General features: G+C 44.5%; 1 protein-coding gene across 1 annotated transcript in view; it reads right to left on the reverse strand.

The window, feature by feature from the left end:
* DPP6 (dipeptidyl peptidase like 6) overlaps positions 1-15,824 on the reverse strand; it is an 868,888-nt gene extending 853,064 nt beyond the window's left edge. The window contains exon 1 of the mRNA XM_038391573.2: positions 15,213-15,824. Within this exon, the coding sequence (XP_038247501.1) occupies positions 15,213-15,272 (60 nt within the window). The 5' untranslated portion in view covers positions 15,273-15,824. The remainder of the gene's footprint in view (positions 1-15,212) is intronic.
* Positions 15,825-18,938: the final 3,114 nt, after the last annotated feature.

Below are 18,938 nucleotides of genomic sequence, written 5' to 3' on the forward strand. Positions count from 1 at the left end.
AATTTGGGATATGCCAGAGAAGCTCTTTATAATATAATCCTTCTTTTCCTCTCTTACAAGCATTGCTAAGCAATGAAATACTTAACAATGCTGCCATGTAAAGTATCATGGCTGTCATCTGAACTACCACCAATTGAAATTGGCATGTCACAAGGAGTGATTGTTTCAGCCACTCTGAACACTCAGGTTTCAGAGTAGCAGCCGTGTTAGTCTGTATTCACAAAAAGAAAAGGAGTACTTGTGGCACCTTAGAGACTAACAAATTTATTAGAGCATAAGCTTTCGTGAGCTACAGCTCACTTCATCGGATGCTTATGCTCTAATAAATTTGTTAGTCTCTAAGGTGCCACAAGTACTCCTTTTCTTTTTACATTGATATCTGTGCTCAGATGCGGATTCTGATATGGAGATAATCCAAATAAATGCCTATAAGGAAGTTAGAATAGATGAGTGTTGAAAGAAATTAAGTGATTTTTGATAATGTCACTGCAAAATACAATTTAAGGGGCTGGAGACCTCATTTTTGTACAATCACTGAAATATAAGTGCCAGGAAGCATAGTTTTCATTACCAGTTCTTCAATAAACATTATGCTTTATACTCTGAAAAAGCTTTAGTGGCTATTCTCTCCTATCTGTGAACATCAGATTTAGGTGTGTTGCTCCATTAACATTAATGGGAGTGAGACACGTAAATCCCCCTTGCATAAAAAGGAGAAGTCTCTAATCTCTTTGTGTGTCAATGTCCATCAGCAATCGAAATTTCTCAGGGTAGAATCAACTGTAAGATACACTGAAGCCACAACATGAAAAATACTTGGCTGAGGAAGGCTAATAACTGAAGGTTACTTATAGTCCTCTTGTGTCAAAGGTGTAATTTCAAACAAGATATTTTTATCATAATAAGATGAGCTCACATAACATTTAGTTCATTGCATTAAAGACATAGTAATGCACTGTAGTCTTCCATTCATCTGCAAGAAAAAAATCCACTCTAAGTATTGTCAGAAATAGAGTCTTTGAAGCAGCTAGTAATGGCAGCCTATGGAGTCTTTCACCTAGATCACTGGCTAGAACAGGCCCAACATTTCCAAGAGTGACAAGTAATTTTCGGTGCCTTGCTTTTCTGGATGTCCAACTGGAGGCATCTTAAAGGGCCCAGGTCAGAAGTGACCAAGAGTTGTGAGGCCTATCCGTATCCTATGGGAGAAAAAATGTGATAGTATCAGCCCAGTGAACAGTGAACATCTATTAGCAGTCTTTCCAGGTCAAGAGTTAGATGCATTGCCACGGCAGCGTGGAGTAGCTACAGCTGTTGCTGGCTGTGCTGTTTTTGTGGAAGAAAAGAGAACATTCCTCTCTCTGAGGCTGTCCATCTAGGGCCTTTTGCGAGCAGTAAATGACACACACACAAACAACACAAACAAAACCCTCTCATTACAGGCCACAGCGACTAAAATGGAATAGACACTGAACTACACCTTCTAGAGGGCCCCAAAGGCACCTCCGAGTCAGGATTGAGGGATATCATCAGGACAGCTGGGGAAGCATATCTGTTCTGTAGAGAAGCAAGACTAATTTCACTATATTCACAAAGGCTGAATTCACTTTTAAAATTAGAAGTAGCATATGCAGCATCCACCCCTGCAATGAAAATACAGCGGAGGTAGAGCAGGAAGAGGGAAGAATCTGTGATGAACACCAGACGAGGGAATGAAAGGTTAGCAGATGTGCTATACATACATATGCAGTTTGGTAATATTTACTTTGATGCTACTTAATTCAGGTGACTAAGGTATAAGCACATGAAAAAACAAATCAGCAAAAAAAATCAAAACTAGCTTTGACTCTAAGCTCTTTGGAGCAGGGACCATCTTTTTCTTCTGTGTTTGTACAGCCATACAATCGGGTCCTGGCCCATGACTGGGGCTCCTAGGGGCTAGTTCAATACAAATCATAATATTAGAGTGGAGTAGCAGTTATTGAATGTTTATTATACTGTTTTTTTGTGTAAAGTCATATATTTCCATAGGTTCAGATGAGCAGGGCAGATACTCCATCCCAAAAGCTCATGTGAGTCTTAAAACCTCAGATTTGAGATGATGCCACATTGAGCGAGTTCCTACTTTAATAAGATATCCAGCCAAAAATTTGCAACCATGAGGATGTGTTTGTGATGTCTAGGGAGAAGTCAGAGAAAAGCCAAAGTACGTGAGTTAGCAACCTGCAAGCACAGCCTAACTCACTAAAAGAAAAAAATACATTGCAAGTTACTGCTGCCTTGAGTAGCAGTAAATTATTCTCAGCAATGTCTCTGGAATGCCAAGCACAGAAAGGCCATCTACAAACATGTGAGAGTTTGTTGACCTCACACAGTAAGGGGCTCAAAAACATTGATCCCCTGTCTCCTTTTCAATTTGCAGGCATACCCGAAGGATCACAGTGCTTAAGATCTTCCCCAGCCCATGATCTGTAGGTTTCAGCTCTCTGGGGTTTTCACAGGGGACATACCTTTGGCTTCCTACAACTTATTTATTTCTGTATATCTGATGGCATGACACATGGAAATTTCCTATGCATATTTTGTGCACATTTGTATGTATTTCTGTCCCTTCTAGGTGTTTTTTTCCCTTAAAAAAACTATATGCCCTTACTTAATGACCTTAAGGTGTGTGAGGTGCTCAGATTTGTATTATTTTATATTACAGTAGTACCACCTGGCTGCAGCTGGGATCAAGGCTCTATTGAGCTAGGTACTGGAAGAGATAGTCCTTGCCCCTAATAACTTACAATGAAAACGGACAAAGTAAATATTATCATCTCTATTTTTTATGACTGGGAAAATGAAGCACAGATAATGGCCCCAATCCTGGAATGGCAAAACTCCACTGATTCAATGGTGCAGAATTAGACTCTAGGTCAGTTGTTCTCAACCAAGGTACGTCAACTCAACTAGACCAGTTCTGGTCTCCCATGTTTAAAAAGGATGAATTCAAACTGGAGCAGGTACAGAGAAGGGCTACTAGGATGATCCGAGGAATGGAAAACTTGTCTTATGAAAGGAGACTTAAGGAGCTTGGCTTGTTTAGCCTAACTAAAAGAAGGTTGAGGGGAGATATGATTGCCCTCTGTAAATATATCAGAGGGATAAATACAGGAGAGGGAGAGGAATTATTTCAGCTCAGCACCAATGTGGACACAAGAACAAATGGGTATAAACTGGCCACCAGGAAGTTTAGACTTGAAATTAGATGAAGGTTTCTAACCATCAGAGAAGTGAAGTTTTGGAATCTGCTTCCAAGGGAAGCAGTGGGGGCAAAAGATCTATCTGGTTTTAAGATTCTACTCGATAAATTTATGGAGGAGATGGTATGATGGGATAATGGGATTTTGGTAAGTAATTGATCTTTAAATATTCAGGGTAAATAGGACTAATCCCCTGAGATGGGATATTAGATGGATGGGATCTGAGTTACTACAGAAAATTCTTTCCTGGGTATCTGGCTGGTGAATCTTGCCCATATGCTCAGGGTTTAGCTGATCGCGATATTTGGGGTCGGGAAGGAATTTTCCTCCAGGGCAGATTGGAGAGGCCCTGGAGGTTTTTCGCCTTCCTCTGTAGCATGGGGCATGGGTGACTTGAGGGAGGCTTCTCTGCTCCTTGAAGTCTTTAAACCATGCTTTAAGGACTTCAATAGCTCAGACATAGGTGAGGTTTTGTGTAGGAGTGGGTGGGTGAGATTCTGTGGCCTGCGCTGTGCAGGAGGTCAGACTAGATGATCAGAATGGTCCCTTCTGACCTTAGTATCTATGAATCTATGAATCTAGATATTTGCCTAGTTTTACAATAGGCTACATATAAAGCACCAACGAAGTCAGCACGAACTAAAATGTCATACAAGGACTTGTTTATACTGCTCTATATACTGAAATGTAACCACAACATATATATTCTAATTGATTTAGTTTATAATTGTATGGTAAAAATGAGAAAGTAAGCAATTTTTCAGTAGTAGGGTGCTGTGACTCTTATTTTTATGTCTGATTTTGTAAGCAAGTAGTTTCTAAGAGCGGTGAAACTTGGGATGTGCAAGACAAATCCAAATCCTAAAAGAGGTACAGTAGTCTGGAAAGGTTGAGAGCCACTGGTCTAAGTGACAGGTTTCAGAGTAGCAGCCGTGTTAGTCTGTATTCGCAAAAAGAAAAGGAGTACTTGTGGCACCTTAGAGACTAACAAATTTATTAGAGCATAAGCTTTCGTGAGCTACAGCTCACTTCATCGGATGCATTTGGTGGAAAAAACAGAGGAGAGATTTATATACACACACACAGAGAACATGAAACAATGGGTTTATCATACAACAGGTGTATGATAAACCCATTGTTTCATGTTCTCTGTGTGTGTGTATATAAATCTCGCCTCTGTTTTTTCCACCAAATGCATCCGATGAAGTGAGCTGTAGCTCACGAAAGCTTATGCTCTAATAAATTTGTTAGTCTCTAAGGTGCCACAAGTACTCCTTGGTCTAAGTGACTTACCCAGTCTCTGGGGAAGACTGTCCTAATGCCAGGAATCAACCCAACACTCACATCACAGCCCAATGCCTTAGCCACAAGGCCATCCTTCTTCTCTGACACTATTGAGAGGACAGCCGTACAAGTACCCAGACCCATAGACAGAGACACCCACCTGCACCTCACTCAGTGAAAGTTAACTAATACTCAGACTACTTTATCCACAGAAAAAAAAACTCTACACAGGTGGGTCAACCTTACCCGCTGTTTTAAGGTGGGAATGAAGGACTATAGTGTCTCTTCACAATTTAGAGATTAAAAATCAAACTCTTTCCAGACACCATATTCACTGAGAATAAAAGGGCCCAGCATTGGTGAAGTTTCAATAAATAAATCTTTCCCCTCTTGATATAACATTGATATCAAAATGACCCAACCAGATTCCAGTGACCAAAGAAAGGAATCTGAAATGAAGTCACCTTTCCCTCCCCCTCCCCCCATAGCTTAGGGGACCAGTCTGACTCCCAATGAAGTCAATGGTACTGGCCCTAGATGACCCATACTATATTCACAGCATATAATTTTTGGCTTATGGGGACATAAAATCATTTAAATGCTAAAATAAATCTTCTTCACGTTATTTGAGTTAAGTGTTTGAGTACTGAAGTTGGTAGGCTAGTTTATTTTTGACTCGAGTAGTGCAGTAGCCTTGATATTACAAGTTAACATCACTACTTTAATACAGCTCATAGTTATTTAATGACTGAGCTCCTTTAAGGAGTTTTTAATCTGATGAAAGCCGCTTAATTTGTGCATATGTAGTAATATTTTTCTTGAATTTTCATTCACCTGTTTTAACTAATAAGATAAATATTAATATAAATCTGTTAAATCATATTAGGTTCTCAGACATTTGCAGAGCTCTCTGCTGTATGCTAGTTAAAAAGCCATTGCATATTCTAGTGATGGTGCTCTGCCTGAGTTTTTAAAGCACCAATTGTTAGCTAATTTTGTTAGCATGAACACCCAATAAAATTTTATGATGTGTTTATCTCTCATTAGTGATGAAAAATAGCAGCAGATATCAGCACCCACAGATATACACAGACCAGAATAGCACTGCAATCTTCCCAATGCTGACCTGACATACAACTTCAATGATACATACACTGAGGGTTCTCTCACGCCCTTGTGTTGGAGGTCAGTTCAGTGATACACTAACCCAAGAGCTGATTTGTGCTTGAAGCAGGCACTAATACATTAACTGCTGGAGCTGGAGCGAGCACCATCCCCCTCCGCATTACAATCCACTTGGCAGAGCCTGGAGATAATAGCAACCCAAGCTCTAGGTAGCTCTCACACTGAGGGTGAAAAGGCCAGGAGCAAGGAGCGCCTCAATCCCTTCATACTGCACCACGCAAAATATTAAAAAACAGTGCTAGTGAAAAAAAAAGTTCTAAACCTGTTTGGGAAAGAAATGCAAGGAAAGATTGTGCTTAGCCCTTCCAACCCCTCCCCAGCTCTAAGCCCCACAGTTCATGAACCCCTGCATCAGGCTGGATACAGACTCATTCTAAGTTTCTTTCCCATTCATTGTTACATTGGCTCACTAATGTATTCCTGAAAGATTACTTTGGGGTGGGGGTGGGAGATTTAAAGGGCTCAGTCATGAGCACCCTCGACTCCTACTGATGTCAGGTGGAGTTGAGGGGACTATGCAATCAGCACCTTTTATTATTTGTATTATAGTAATGCCTTGATGCCCCATATATGATCAGAGCCCCATTACACTAGACCCTGTACAAACACATAGGGCTAGGTTCACAAAGGGGACTTAGGGTATGTCAACACTCAAGCTGGAGGTGTCATTCCCAGCTCAGGTACATATGCACATTCTAGCTTTATCAAGTTAGTGCACTAAAAACAGCAGTGTAGGTGCAGTGACACAGGCAGTGGGATGGGTTAGCTGTCCAAATACCATCCTGCCCGGGACTGCAGGTACTTACTCGGGCAGCTACCCCATCCTACTGCCTATGCCACTGCATCTACACTGCTATTTTAGTGTGCTAGCTAGCACCTTTAGGTGCTGCAACACAGAGTATTGCTGTACAGTGTTTAAAAACCCTGCCACCTGGTGGAATTCACAACTGCAAATTAGGTCCCCAGTCTCCCTATACAACACAGGAGGAGAGTTGGGAGCCCAAAAATGGGATTCACAAAATCCAGCCGACCATATGTGCTGGAACTAGGGGTGCTGCTGCACCCCCTGGATTGGTTTCCATTATAAACAGGGTTTACAGTTTGGTTCAATGGTTCTCAGCACTCCCACTATAAAAATTGTTCCAGCCCTCCTGCAGCAGACCAAGCAGGGAGCTGCCTAAACTAACCAATAGGAAATGTCAAGGAGAGGGGTGTGGTCTAACCATGACTCCCAGTCCAGTGCTGTGTCCACTAGATCATGTTACCTCCCCTTGCAGGAGTGTTCAAAACCTGGAAAGACTGATAAAGGAAGACAAATTGATGGGCCAGTCATTGCATTTAACTTTCAAAAGTTATTTAGTGTCTAGCAGATATTTATGTTGCCAATAAATTTTACGGTGTCACCTTCTTCTCTTGAATAGAAAATATATTAGGGGGTTATTTTGTTTTTAAAAGGAAGACTCAAGACTTTCTTTGCAATTTATGGGGCTGAATCTGCCATTGTTCTGCATGTAAAATTCCCATTAATGGTAATGGGAGTTTTGAGGAAGGCTGATAATAGAACTGACCCAAATGAGTCCCCACTAGCACATATATGAAGTTCACTGAAAATGAACAGGTTTCAGAGTAGCAGCCGTGTTAGTCTGTATTCGCAAAAAGAAAAGGAGTACTTGTGGCACCTTAGAGACTAACAAATTTATTAGAGCATAAGCTTTCGTGAGCTACAGCTCACTTCACTAACAAATTTATTAGAGCATAAGCTTTCGTGAGCTACAGCTCACTTCATCGGATGAAGTGAGCTGTAGCTCACGAAAGCTTATGCTCTAATAAATTTGTTAGTCTCTAAGGTGCCACAAGTACTCCTTTTCTTTTTGAAAATAAACACTAGTCTTACAAGGAAAAATATGAAGAGAGCAGAAACTCTAAAGTCTGAAATAAAATGAGACAGAAGCTCTGGCCAAGAACCTCACAAAGATCATTAATACTAGAATCCTCACTGTAGCATTAATTAACATCTGCCTAAAAGGCTTGCAAAAGCAACTTCTTTTAATTTACATCAACAGCTGCAAAACACATTTCCCACATTTACTCATTAAAGAGACAGCATCATTTTGGAAAAGAAAAAAAAAGAAAGATAAAAGCAGTGTCAAGGATTAGACCCTCCAGAGTCCCGCTGTCAATTCTTTATTTTTATTTTTTTTAGTTTTCTGGACATTTTTTCCTATTTTTGACATGTTTTTCTCTCCTCTGTTGCCATGTGAAAGACCCACACAAACAAGTGGGAAAAATGACTGACTGTACAGAAGAAAGAGTGAAATTGATTCTACATAAATACCATTAAATGAAACACACATACGAAACAAATGTTTCTAGTGCGTCATTATAGTAGCCTTAGGTGTTACTTTTAACAAACAATTCCTAGTTCTGTCACAGACTTCCTGTTGTCTTTGGGCAAATCACTTAGTCTCCGAACCTCAGCTCACTGTCTGTAAAATAAGGATAACAATTCTCATTTCTCCCACTTACTGTTTTATTTACATGGTAAGCACTCTTTAGGGCAGGGACTGTTTACTACGTGTGTGTACAGCACCAAGCACAATGGGGCCCAAATCATAGAATATCAGGGTTGGAAGGAACCTCAGGAGGTCATCTCGTCCAACACCCTGCTCAGAGCAGGGCCTAATCCCCAACTAATCATCCCAGCCAGGGCTTTGAAAAGCCTGACCTTAAAAACCTCTAAGGAAGGATATTCCACCATCTCCCTAGGTAACCCATTCCAGTGCTTCACCACCCTCCTAGTGAAAAAGTTTTTCCTAATATCCAACCTAAAATAGATCTCAGTGTGTTACGGTAATACAGCATTAATAGGTTAAAATGTTCAGACAGAAATGTGATTACTAAGGGACTGACTAGACTAGAATAGGAGGTATATATTTAAAATGTCCCAGCTAACATATTTCAAAACCCCAATGTAGACACAACAAGATGTATTAAGCATTTATTCACAGGGGAACAGTCATCAGGGAGTGGGTGGGTGGGAGGGAGGGAGGAAGAGAGATATTCTAACTCTGTAGTCCAGTGGTTAGGGCACTCATGAGACAGGTGGGAGACCCCCTTTTCAAATCATCTCTCCTCTGCCGTAGAGGAGAGAGTTGAACCTGGGTGTCCCACATTCCAAACAAGTGCTCTAACCGATGGGGTAAAAGTTAAAAGATAACGTTCCCCCCTTTCCCCCACAGCTGGATTTCTGAACTGGACCCAATTTGATAGATGTGCTCAGAGGCCAACTATGAGATAGGTGGCCAAATGCCTAAGTGGTATGTGGTGATCAATCTTCCTCTGGTTCATGAATCACTCTGAGGCTTATGTGGGAGATAGGTGCACAGATGCCTGGGGGGGGGAGCAGCAGTATACCTGCCCAGAGCTTGAAAATACTTAGGCGCCGAGTGAGCTTATGTGGCCACAGGGCTTGATGAGAGTTTTGTGGATCACAGTGGAGCCAAAACTGGGACTTAGGTGCCTAAACCCAGGACTTAGATGTGTAAATATGGCATTTAGGCACCAAAGTACGTTTGTGGATTCCACTCTATACAAGTTAGCAGCTTGTCATCCTCATATATGAAATGTATTCTTTTCACAGCAATAGGGTAGCTACCAACAGTGCACTGAGTCCTGAATATCTTATTTAGGCGAAGCTTAAGGGAGCAAGGACTTCATATAGGGGCAGCAAGCAATTTAAAAACCTTTTAATTGTTTTCCCCAGCCTCTTTTTTAAAAGTTGGTATTGCTAATTAGTACAGTTTTTCCTCAAAACAAAGTCTGCATAAATCGTTCATTGTTATCCATAGGCATTCTTTATTGCTAAAGAGTGGTCAGGTTACAATAATTTGTGGACTGCTGTCCAAAAAACACAGTTCTTTAATGCACTAACTATTCCTGTTACTTATATTTTTAATGCCAAGATATGGCTCATGCTTAGTAAACATCCCCAATAGCCTAAAGTGTGTCCCACTAGGAGCATTTAGTGACTATTTCCATCACTTGAGTTCTCATTTGCTCAACTTTAATGCAATATTATTAGATTTGACCAAAATGCATCATTCATGCTTATTCTATTTGTGAGTGATTTCAAACCTTTTCAGTCTTTGGATTTATACTCTGGCCATTTATAGGATCTGACCCAGTGTGCTGGGAAGACAATAGAAAGTGTCCCTTTGACTCCAAAAGGCATAGGATCTGGCCCTTAAAGGGACACGGTTGAGATGAGCTTTTTGAATGGACCAATGTCTTTAAAAATTGAGGTTTCTGAGAGAACATCCTCAATATGTCCTAAATTTACCTCTCTCTCCTCCCACACACACTTTTTTTTGATCTCCCTGATAATGGTTGGAAGGTTCTAGTGCACTTCACCAAGTGAGAAAGGAGGACTCTGCTCATCATACCCATTCCCCATACCACTGCTACATCTGTGCCTATGCCTGCTGCCTACCAGGCATTCAGGTAAGGTCCACTCTCAGTTCTGAACTTCTCTCTGGGATCTGCAGGGGAGTGCCAGGGAAAGAAGGACCCTGTCTCCAGTTGCTCCCTATTAGACTTTCCATTGCACTCCAGCTCTGAGTCCAGGTGCAAAGAGTTAAGGTGATCCTGGCCCCACCCACCAGCCCTATGCAGGGAACTGGGGAGTGAAGTTTGGTTGCCCTTGGTTGCCACCCCCTCCCCCAAGTTCTATGCAGGGGACTGAGTGAAAGAGGAAGTTCCCCCATAGTCCTCCCCCACCCCAGCTCCATGCAAGGAGTATGGGAAAACAAGTCAGCTTCCTGGCCCCAAACACCCTCTTGAAAGACCTGTGGAAGAGAGTGCACCTGAGCAACCCTCCAGGCAGCACTAGAGAATGCAGTCATCACATGAGTGCATGAGACAGGAAGTGACACTGACCATCAGCAAAGTAGTGAAGCTGACTACACACAAGGTCCTGTCAAAGGCACAATGGAAACAAGACACAGATATATTTCCCCCCCCCCCCCCAGCTTCTTTCAGTGACAGTGACTGGAGGTATTACTTGTATCTGTGACAGGTACAATGCTTTCCTGTTGGAAGTTTTCAGAATCCTTTTCTATTTTCTAGATAGCTAAGGTAGAGCTGGTTGAGAAATTTTCAATGAATTGTTTTTTTCATCAAAAATACCAATTCATTGAAACCAGCACAGACAATCTCCAAATGAAAAATTCCAGCTTTCTGGTTCAAAATTATTTTCTTTCAAAATTTAAGCTACTTATACTTAACCAAAAAAGGTTAAATAAAAAAGGTTGAAATCAAAATGAAACATTTGATTGAGCCAACAGGAAAAACATTTCAGTTATCAGCTTATGAATATTTTCAGTAGTTTGATTTATTGTCCTATTCTGAGATGGGGGGGAAAAAGTCAAATTCTACAAAATATCCACAGGATAAGAAAACCATTTCCTGCCTAGCTCTGCTTACATGCCTCCTATCACCACAGTACGTGAGTGATTCAATCTGTATTGTATTTAACCTCACAACAGCTCATGAGGCAGTGAAGTGACATTATCCCATTTTACAGATGGGGAACTAAGGCACAGAGGGGACAGCTACACAGCAAGTGGCAGCGAGTCTCAGAGCATGGAGTGACAGAGTCAAGCTTGCACTATAGCCCTAAAAATAGCTGTGCAGACATTGCAGCTCAGGCTCTGAAACTTAGGAAGGGGAGTGCACTTGAGAGCCCACGTCATAAAGTCTATAGTGCTATTTCTAGCACCACAGCGCAAGTCCATCGACCTAGCCTCTGAGACTCATTGCCACGGGCTGCCCCTCCCTATGTAGACATAGCTACAAAGGCAAGATGCCTTGCTCAAGGTTACACAGAAAGTTTGCAAAAAGAAAAGGAGTACTTGTGGCACCTTAGAGACTAACAAATTTATTAGAGCATAAGCTTTCGTGAGCTACAGCTCACTTCATTGGATTTTGGTAGGGCAGGGAATTGGAATTGAATCCAGATCTCTCAAGTCCTAAGCTAAACCCCCAACTACTGGACCATCCTTCCTTTAATATAGACTTTACTACCTTGGGTCCAATCTTGCTTCCACTGAAATCTATAGATTTCCCCCAATGATTTCATTGTAAACAGATGTGGACCCCACACCCATAGTATTTGCAAATTTAGGAAGCCTTAAATAGAGGATGTTTCCCAAAGAGTACTATTGTGGAAAAAATCCTTCTCCTCTTGTTCACACCAGCTGTCCTGGTGAAGGCAAAGGGGTTACACACATGGCATAAAGCAAGTAGAGTATGCCCTTTATGCGTATACAAAATATTTCCTCAAAACCAGTACCAACCAGTTATAGTCTTTCAGTGGTAACTGTGAGTAACATGAAGTCAGATGTTTATTAAGCCACCTAAAGAAGTCAAATGGTCTTGCTAATAAGATGCAAATGGTTTAGTGGATGCTTACATATTGCTACAATCAATGAATCAATCTATTCACTTTTATAATTCATTTAATAGCATCTCCATCTTTAAAATGTTAGCTCCATTGCTCATCACAACCATACAAAGCTATAAATCTTGCAAAGGAAAGTTATTGTCTGAGTGATTTACTCTGCAGAGAGAGAGAGAGAGAAAACACACAGCTACGCCAGGAATCAGCCTGACCTTGCTCCCAACAAGTTGGCAATCGTGTTTCTTTTAAGGCACTGAATCTACATTGTCTGCCAACACATCTTGGGGGGAAAAATAAACTAAACTTCATGAAAACTTCTATGCTCTTCAATACCTAGCATCCCAGGCAAGTTAACTAATTTTAAAGAGACAAGAGGCAGAATAGCTATTTGTTGTCAGCCTTTTCCTGTGTGATATTTTGTCTGAACTCTGGAGGGCTTCCTTGCAACAGATTTAGCCATGCATGGAGTTTGTATTTTTTAATTAAAAAGCTTAAATCATCAGTCATCTGTCTTGAAAAAGAAATATAATTCCAAAGGAAATAATGGCTACAGCTTACAATGTTTGAAAATATGCTGCAGGTGTCTTTGAATTAAATTACAACTATATGAATTACTTGGTAGGTATACTGGGGTTTGACCTACTGGGTCAAACTGTTGTATTATTAATTAGTATTACTATCACACCTTGGAGCCCCATCAAGGACCAGGACTCCATCGTACTAGGCACTGAAAAATGCAGAACAAAAAATAGGACTCCCTCTCTTCCCACTCCACTAAATAAATGATAGACCAGCATTTGATATGATTTATTAAATTATTAATAAATAATAATTTTCACGCAAATAAAAACAGGGGTGGCAAAGGAGGCCTCGCCTTGAAAATATTTATAAGACTCAGTGATTTCAGTGAGCTCATCTAATCTTTCTAGATACCTATAGGTAAGGCTCCGTGCCTGTTGTGGAGGTCGCGGAAGTGATGGAATCCATGACGTTCTGTGACTTCTGCAGCGGCCGGTGAGGCTGGCTCCAGGGCCAGCTGCTAAAGCAGCCCTGTGGACAGCCACACTGGCCACTGCTGGAGCGACTTCAGTTCCAATTCCTGGCCCTGGGGACCACCCGATCAGCGGTCTCGGGGGCAGCGGAAGCTGCCGCAGCTCCGCAGCCCCTGGCAGTGATCCCAGGGCAGTCGGAGCAGCAGCGGGTAGGCAGCCCTGGGGGTGGCCGCCAGCAGCAGCGACCCCCCCATCCCCAGCTAAGATCTAGTCAGGGGTATTTATAGTACACATCATGGACAGGTCACAGGCTGTGAATTTTTGTTTATTGACCAGTTTCAGAGTAGCAGCCATGTTAGTCTGTATTTGCAAAAAGAAAAGGAGTACTTGTGGCACCTTAGAGACTAACACATTTATTTGAGCATAAGCTTTCATGGAGCTACAGCTCACTTCATCGGATGCACCCGATGAAGCGAGCTGTAGCTCACAAAAGCTTATGCTCTAATAAATTTGTTAGTCTCTAAGGTGCCACAAGTACTCCTTTTCTTTTTGTTTATTGACCGTGACCTGTCCATGACTTTTACTAAAAATACCCATGGACTAAATCATAGCCTTACTTATAGGTCTTTCATCATGTGAATATGCACATGAACTCAATGCTCTCTACACTCCTGTGAGGAGGGGAAATATAATATCCCCATTGCATAGCTAGGGAACTAAGATACAGGATAGATTAACATGCACAAGTGCTTGCAGGGTCAGAACTCCACTAGTTAAAAAGCAAAACTGCAGAACATACAAGAATCAGTACTGAATCAAACTATATGAAATAAAGCCCAGAAGAGAGAACATGATTTCAGTGTTGACAAATACAAGGAAAAATATTAGTGTATAATGTTTCCGGCAAAAACTGTAATTCTGTGTTTCTTTAAAATGTATCCCTTTCATTATCACAGAACATCCAATACAAAACTCCAGCTACAGACACGTATTTGAAATTCTTTACAAAAACCGGAAAACTTGCCGTGGAAACATCAGAAAGGTTATCCTGAGCAGAGCATGCATGCTGCAGTCAAAGTGTCTGTACCTGGTTAAAGAGCACAGCATGTAGTTAGCAGAGTGTGTCTTTATTAAGGAAACTTTTAAATCATGTTAAGCAGCTAACCCGGTGTACAGCACATGGATTATCAATGTCTCTCTGGGAAAGTTTAAGACGGTGCTTTTTTGCAGGAAGTGACTAGCGGCTACAGCCAGGGATGCTCCAGGAATCGAGATGCCCGAGTTCCCCGCATACACGGCTAAATGAAAAACCGAGGAGTTTGGTTTTCATGGCAGTGCAGTGAATAACTATGAGCCAAGGATGTCAACTCAGGAGCCTTTCCCTGGAGCTTCCCCTCGTTCCTACACATCACAGCCCCGTGTGCTCGTGTATTTCCTCCTCTCGCTGCCCCTCGCATTGCCTGGGATGCAATCGTTTCTCGCCGGAGAAAGTTGCCCTTCGCTGTTGGCGGCACACCGGCTTGCGGGACGCACCCCCCGCAAACGACAAGCGCGTTCGCTACCGACACAAGGGACACGCGGGAAAGGCAAAACTCCAGCTTCGCAGGAGCTTTCAATGCTGCCCCTCCCCAGCTAAATCACAGTTTCATCCCTCCAGCAAGGCTCTCCGGTCTGCAAACGCGGAGGCTGCTATTTATCAGCAGACCAGCACGCACGGCAGCGATCAGATGGGAGCAGGTCGAGCATCTCCCAATGCCGAGGACGGGCTGAGTGAAGGACTTCAGCGGCGCGGCTGAAAGCCCTCTCCCCCAAACATCTCCTCGGGGGAAGCCAAACCGCGCCGCGTTCAAAGCCGCCCGCGCTCCGAGCCCCAGCCCAGGCCGGCGAACTGTCCTAGGGCGACTGTAATAACGGTGCGTCCCGGGCGCTGACTCCCAAGCCGATGTCACCATCCCGCCCTCCCCCTGCTTTGCACCAACCCCCCCCCCCCCCCCACTTTCCCAACGGGCTGTTTCGAAGGGCGGGGCGCGCCGCGGAGCTGCCCCTTACCTTTGGCCCCTTCCCGCTGGGGCAGCGGACGCTGTTGGACACCCCGGCGGTCTGGTTCATCTTCGGAGCCAGGCGCTGGGACGGGTCCGCTCCGGCGCGCTCCCCGGCAGCGCAAAGCGCCCTCTGCTCCCCGGCCGGCGCGCGGAGAGGCTCCGGAGGCGCGCGGGGAGGGGGGGGCGGCTGGGCTCCGGCAGGGCGGGGCACTTTCCCAGGGATTCCCGCACGCGGGGCGCCCAGGCAGCGGGGCGGGGCAGGGGGGCCTGCGGAGCAAGCCCTGGGGCTCCGGTCGCTTCAAGCCCCCGCTCCCCCCGAAGAGAGGCCGGCCCGCAAGCCTCCGCCGGCGGCCGCTGACAAGGCCCGGCCCGGCCGGAGGTGAGAGGAGCCCCGGGCGGAGAAGAGGGCGGGGAGCGGGAGGAGACAACTCGCCGGCAGGCTCCGGGGGGGGGGGGCCGCCTCGTCCGCTCCCCAACCTGCTCCCGCTCCCAGGCCCCGAGTCATGCGCGGTGGGGCGGCGGCGGCAGCCGGGAGCCCACGCGTGGCAAGGGCAGAGCCCCTGCTCCCCTCGCGCTGGGAGAGCGCCGCGGGGATGCGCTGGGCGCTCCCAGCCCGGGCGCCTCAGAGCCGGGCGCGCGAGGGTTAACGACGCCTGCCGCCTCCCCCGCCGGGCTCCAGCCCTTCCCGGGACCGTCGGGAGGTGGCACGCGAGGCTCTGCCAGGCGCCTGCCCCCCCCCCCCGGAGAGCAGCAGCGGCAGCGAGCACCGGCGAAGCCCCTCCCGCCTGGCTGCTCCCCGCCAGGGCCAGAGCCGGACCCCTCTCGCCTTGCCCGTGCGGGGTCCCGTGCCCCACTCCTTCCACTGCGCCTGCAACAACCAGCACCGTGAGCCCTGGCTCACGGCAGCAGGGTTGGGGCCAGCAAAGTCTTCCAAAGTCCGCATGCCGTCCCGTTTTGGCCCCAAACGTCTATTGCTCTTTGCAGCAAGAGCCGGGTGTTTGCAAGGACCCGTTATATTTTATTCCCGTATAACCAGAAGCATTGAGAGAGAGAGAGAGGGGTGAAAAACTGGCCGGAACCAGAGAAGCATGTTCCAGCTGCTCTTGGGTTGGATGAATCAGGGAGGGTCCAGCTGTTCGCAGTGGAGTAAGAACAGTTACACTTGTTTTCTATTTGGATTGTACAGTTTGGGGTTGGGGACCAAATAGTACCATGCTCCAGGTGCTGGATGGGCTGGGGTAGGGCAGCATGGGGAAGCGTATTCCAACCACAGTGCAGACATACCCTTAGCATTGCCATCACTCACAGTGTGCTAGCAAGTCTCACTGTAGTTCGTATTTTTCTTAAAGTCCCATCTCTGGGAGTCAGTTAATTAAGAAAAAAATGTCAGCTTTCATTTTTTAAACAAAAATACATTTGTAGCCCTCATGATTGCAGAGAAAAGCTTGAAAATGTGACCTGAAGGCACCCTGAGGACTCAGAAACCTGAGGGCAAAGAAAAAGAACCCAATACTTTTATTATTAATCTCACCCTTTTTAAGCCAGTGGCCTGCCTTAGGGTGCCTCCCTCATAAATGCAGGGGATGGTAATGCTGAACTGCCCAGACACAATATGGTAAAGATTTACAAGTTTAGAGCCAAATTCATTCCTCCAGTAACTTCATTGACTTCACAGAAGTTGCTCTAGGGTCCATAAGATAAAACAGAAGGAGGGAGACCCAAGTCCATTATGTGTGTAGCCTCAGTGTCTGAGTTAAAGCTGCTTTGGGACACATGGTGTCTCAATCTCCCACCTTTGATTTTCTGACTTCTGTCTGTTTACTTTCCCAACCTGAACATTGCAGTCACCAAAATTCCTTCCCTCGGCTCTCTATTGGGCCACCAGTTTCTCCTGTGACAACAAAGGATCCACATTAATGGAGACTCACTGAAGATTCTGATGTGATACAGAAGGTGACTCAGTGGATTACATCCTTTGGCCTGTGCAGTTTTGCTCACAAGATCCCCTTTACAGCTTTTGTTCATATGACCCTTACCCCCTCTCCCCTCCCCACCACACACACCGGGGTGGTAAAATGGATCCTTCCAGACGGCCAGAGAAATATTCCTTCCCTCCATCAATCATTCCAAAGAGGAGCCCAGGAACCAGAAGAGCTCTTCTTTCTTCCATATAGTGTGCGGGGGGAGGGGGGGGGTGGCTGGACAAATTTTTCTTCCAACTCTAGACCTTTGGGGCAAGAATAGGGTCATGGAAATAGCTAACCCTAAAACAGCTTAGCTAGAAGGTAAAGGCACAGTTAGAGCTGCTCCTCTAACTTCTGAGCCAGCGAAGTGTTTGGTCCCTGATCCAGAAGATAATAGCTTCTCTTCCTCCCTCTTAGTATGGTGGCCTAGGCTTTAAGGGAGTCTGCAGTGTCATATACCACACCAGGGACATACAATAGCAGAAATAGGTCCCCCAGGCAAGAAACCATCTCCTCGGGCACCAACCCTTGTTCCCCAATGTACTCTCACATTTTATTGCCCATACTCTGTTCTTGTAATTTACAGTAGGTTTTCCCTTGCTTTAGTAAAACAATCTTTAATTCCCAGTGATGTCATTCAGCTCCTCCTGAGAAGCAGCATCAGTAAGTTTCTGTTCACTTTGAGCATTACCGTCACTGATCAGGCATCTTAGACTGGCAAACTTTACCATACACTCAGTGATGTTTTTGTTTGGGTTTTTTTTGTTCGTTTTGGTCCACATCTCTGGTGGCTCTTCCTTTTCATACTGATTAAGATTTAAAGTTTACAGATCTGGCCCAATAGTTTGCTGGCTCAGTTTTCATACTTTACTGAGCAAGATGCAGCCTAATAAATCAAATGATCTATTTTGCGAGTTGCATATTTTATTGGTAGTGCTGCATGTTATTCTTTTAGCAGAGTTTGCTGCTCTGGGACATGCAGTGCGCCCCCTTGGTGAAACAATCTGCAGTTGCAGTTACAAAATGCAGTGGAGGGGAGGAATATTGCAAAAGGAGATTTTAAATGTCTTAAACCCTATTGCCAATGACGTGGAATAGAAGAAAGTTCTATTATTTTGCTCCTCACCTATCTTTTAGATCTGCAAAAAGTAAATGCCACAAAAAAGAGTGTTAAAAGCAATATTCCTCCCCAGTCTCTCACATACACCGTTGTTACATAGACTGAATACGTGGCAGGTCTTCTTTCAGAATGGTTTTTGTATTTAAAATTTGTTTCTTTAAAGGAGGTACCTCCTGAAGACCACAGGCAGGACACGGCAGATACAAGGGCTTGTCTACACTTAAAACACAGGAGTGTAATCTGCCTCCCCAAGAGGTGTAAGCTAGGTCAACCTAGTGCTGTCTACACTGCGGGGTTGGTTGGTTTAACTGCGTTGCTCATGGGTGTGGATTTTTCACCCCCTGAGCAACACAGTTATACTGACCTAATTTCTTAGGTCTTGTCTTCACGACCGGGGTAAGTCAACCTAAGTTATGCTACTCCAGCTACATGAACATAGCTGGAGTCAACATAGCTTAGGTCGACTTATCCTGGTGTTTTCACTGTGCTGCATCAACGGGAGACACTCTCCGGTCAACTTACCTTATTCTTCCCAGAGAGGTGGAGTACTGGGGTTGACTGGAGAGCACTTTTCCTTCGATTTAGTGGGTCTTCACTAGACCTGCTAAATTGATTCATGCTGCATCGATTGCAGCAGCATCTATCTCCC

The sequence above is a fragment of the Dermochelys coriacea genome, chromosome 2, assembly GCF_009764565.3.
Source record: "Dermochelys coriacea isolate rDerCor1 chromosome 2, rDerCor1.pri.v4, whole genome shotgun sequence".
NCBI lineage: Eukaryota > Metazoa > Chordata > Testudines > Dermochelyidae > Dermochelys > Dermochelys coriacea.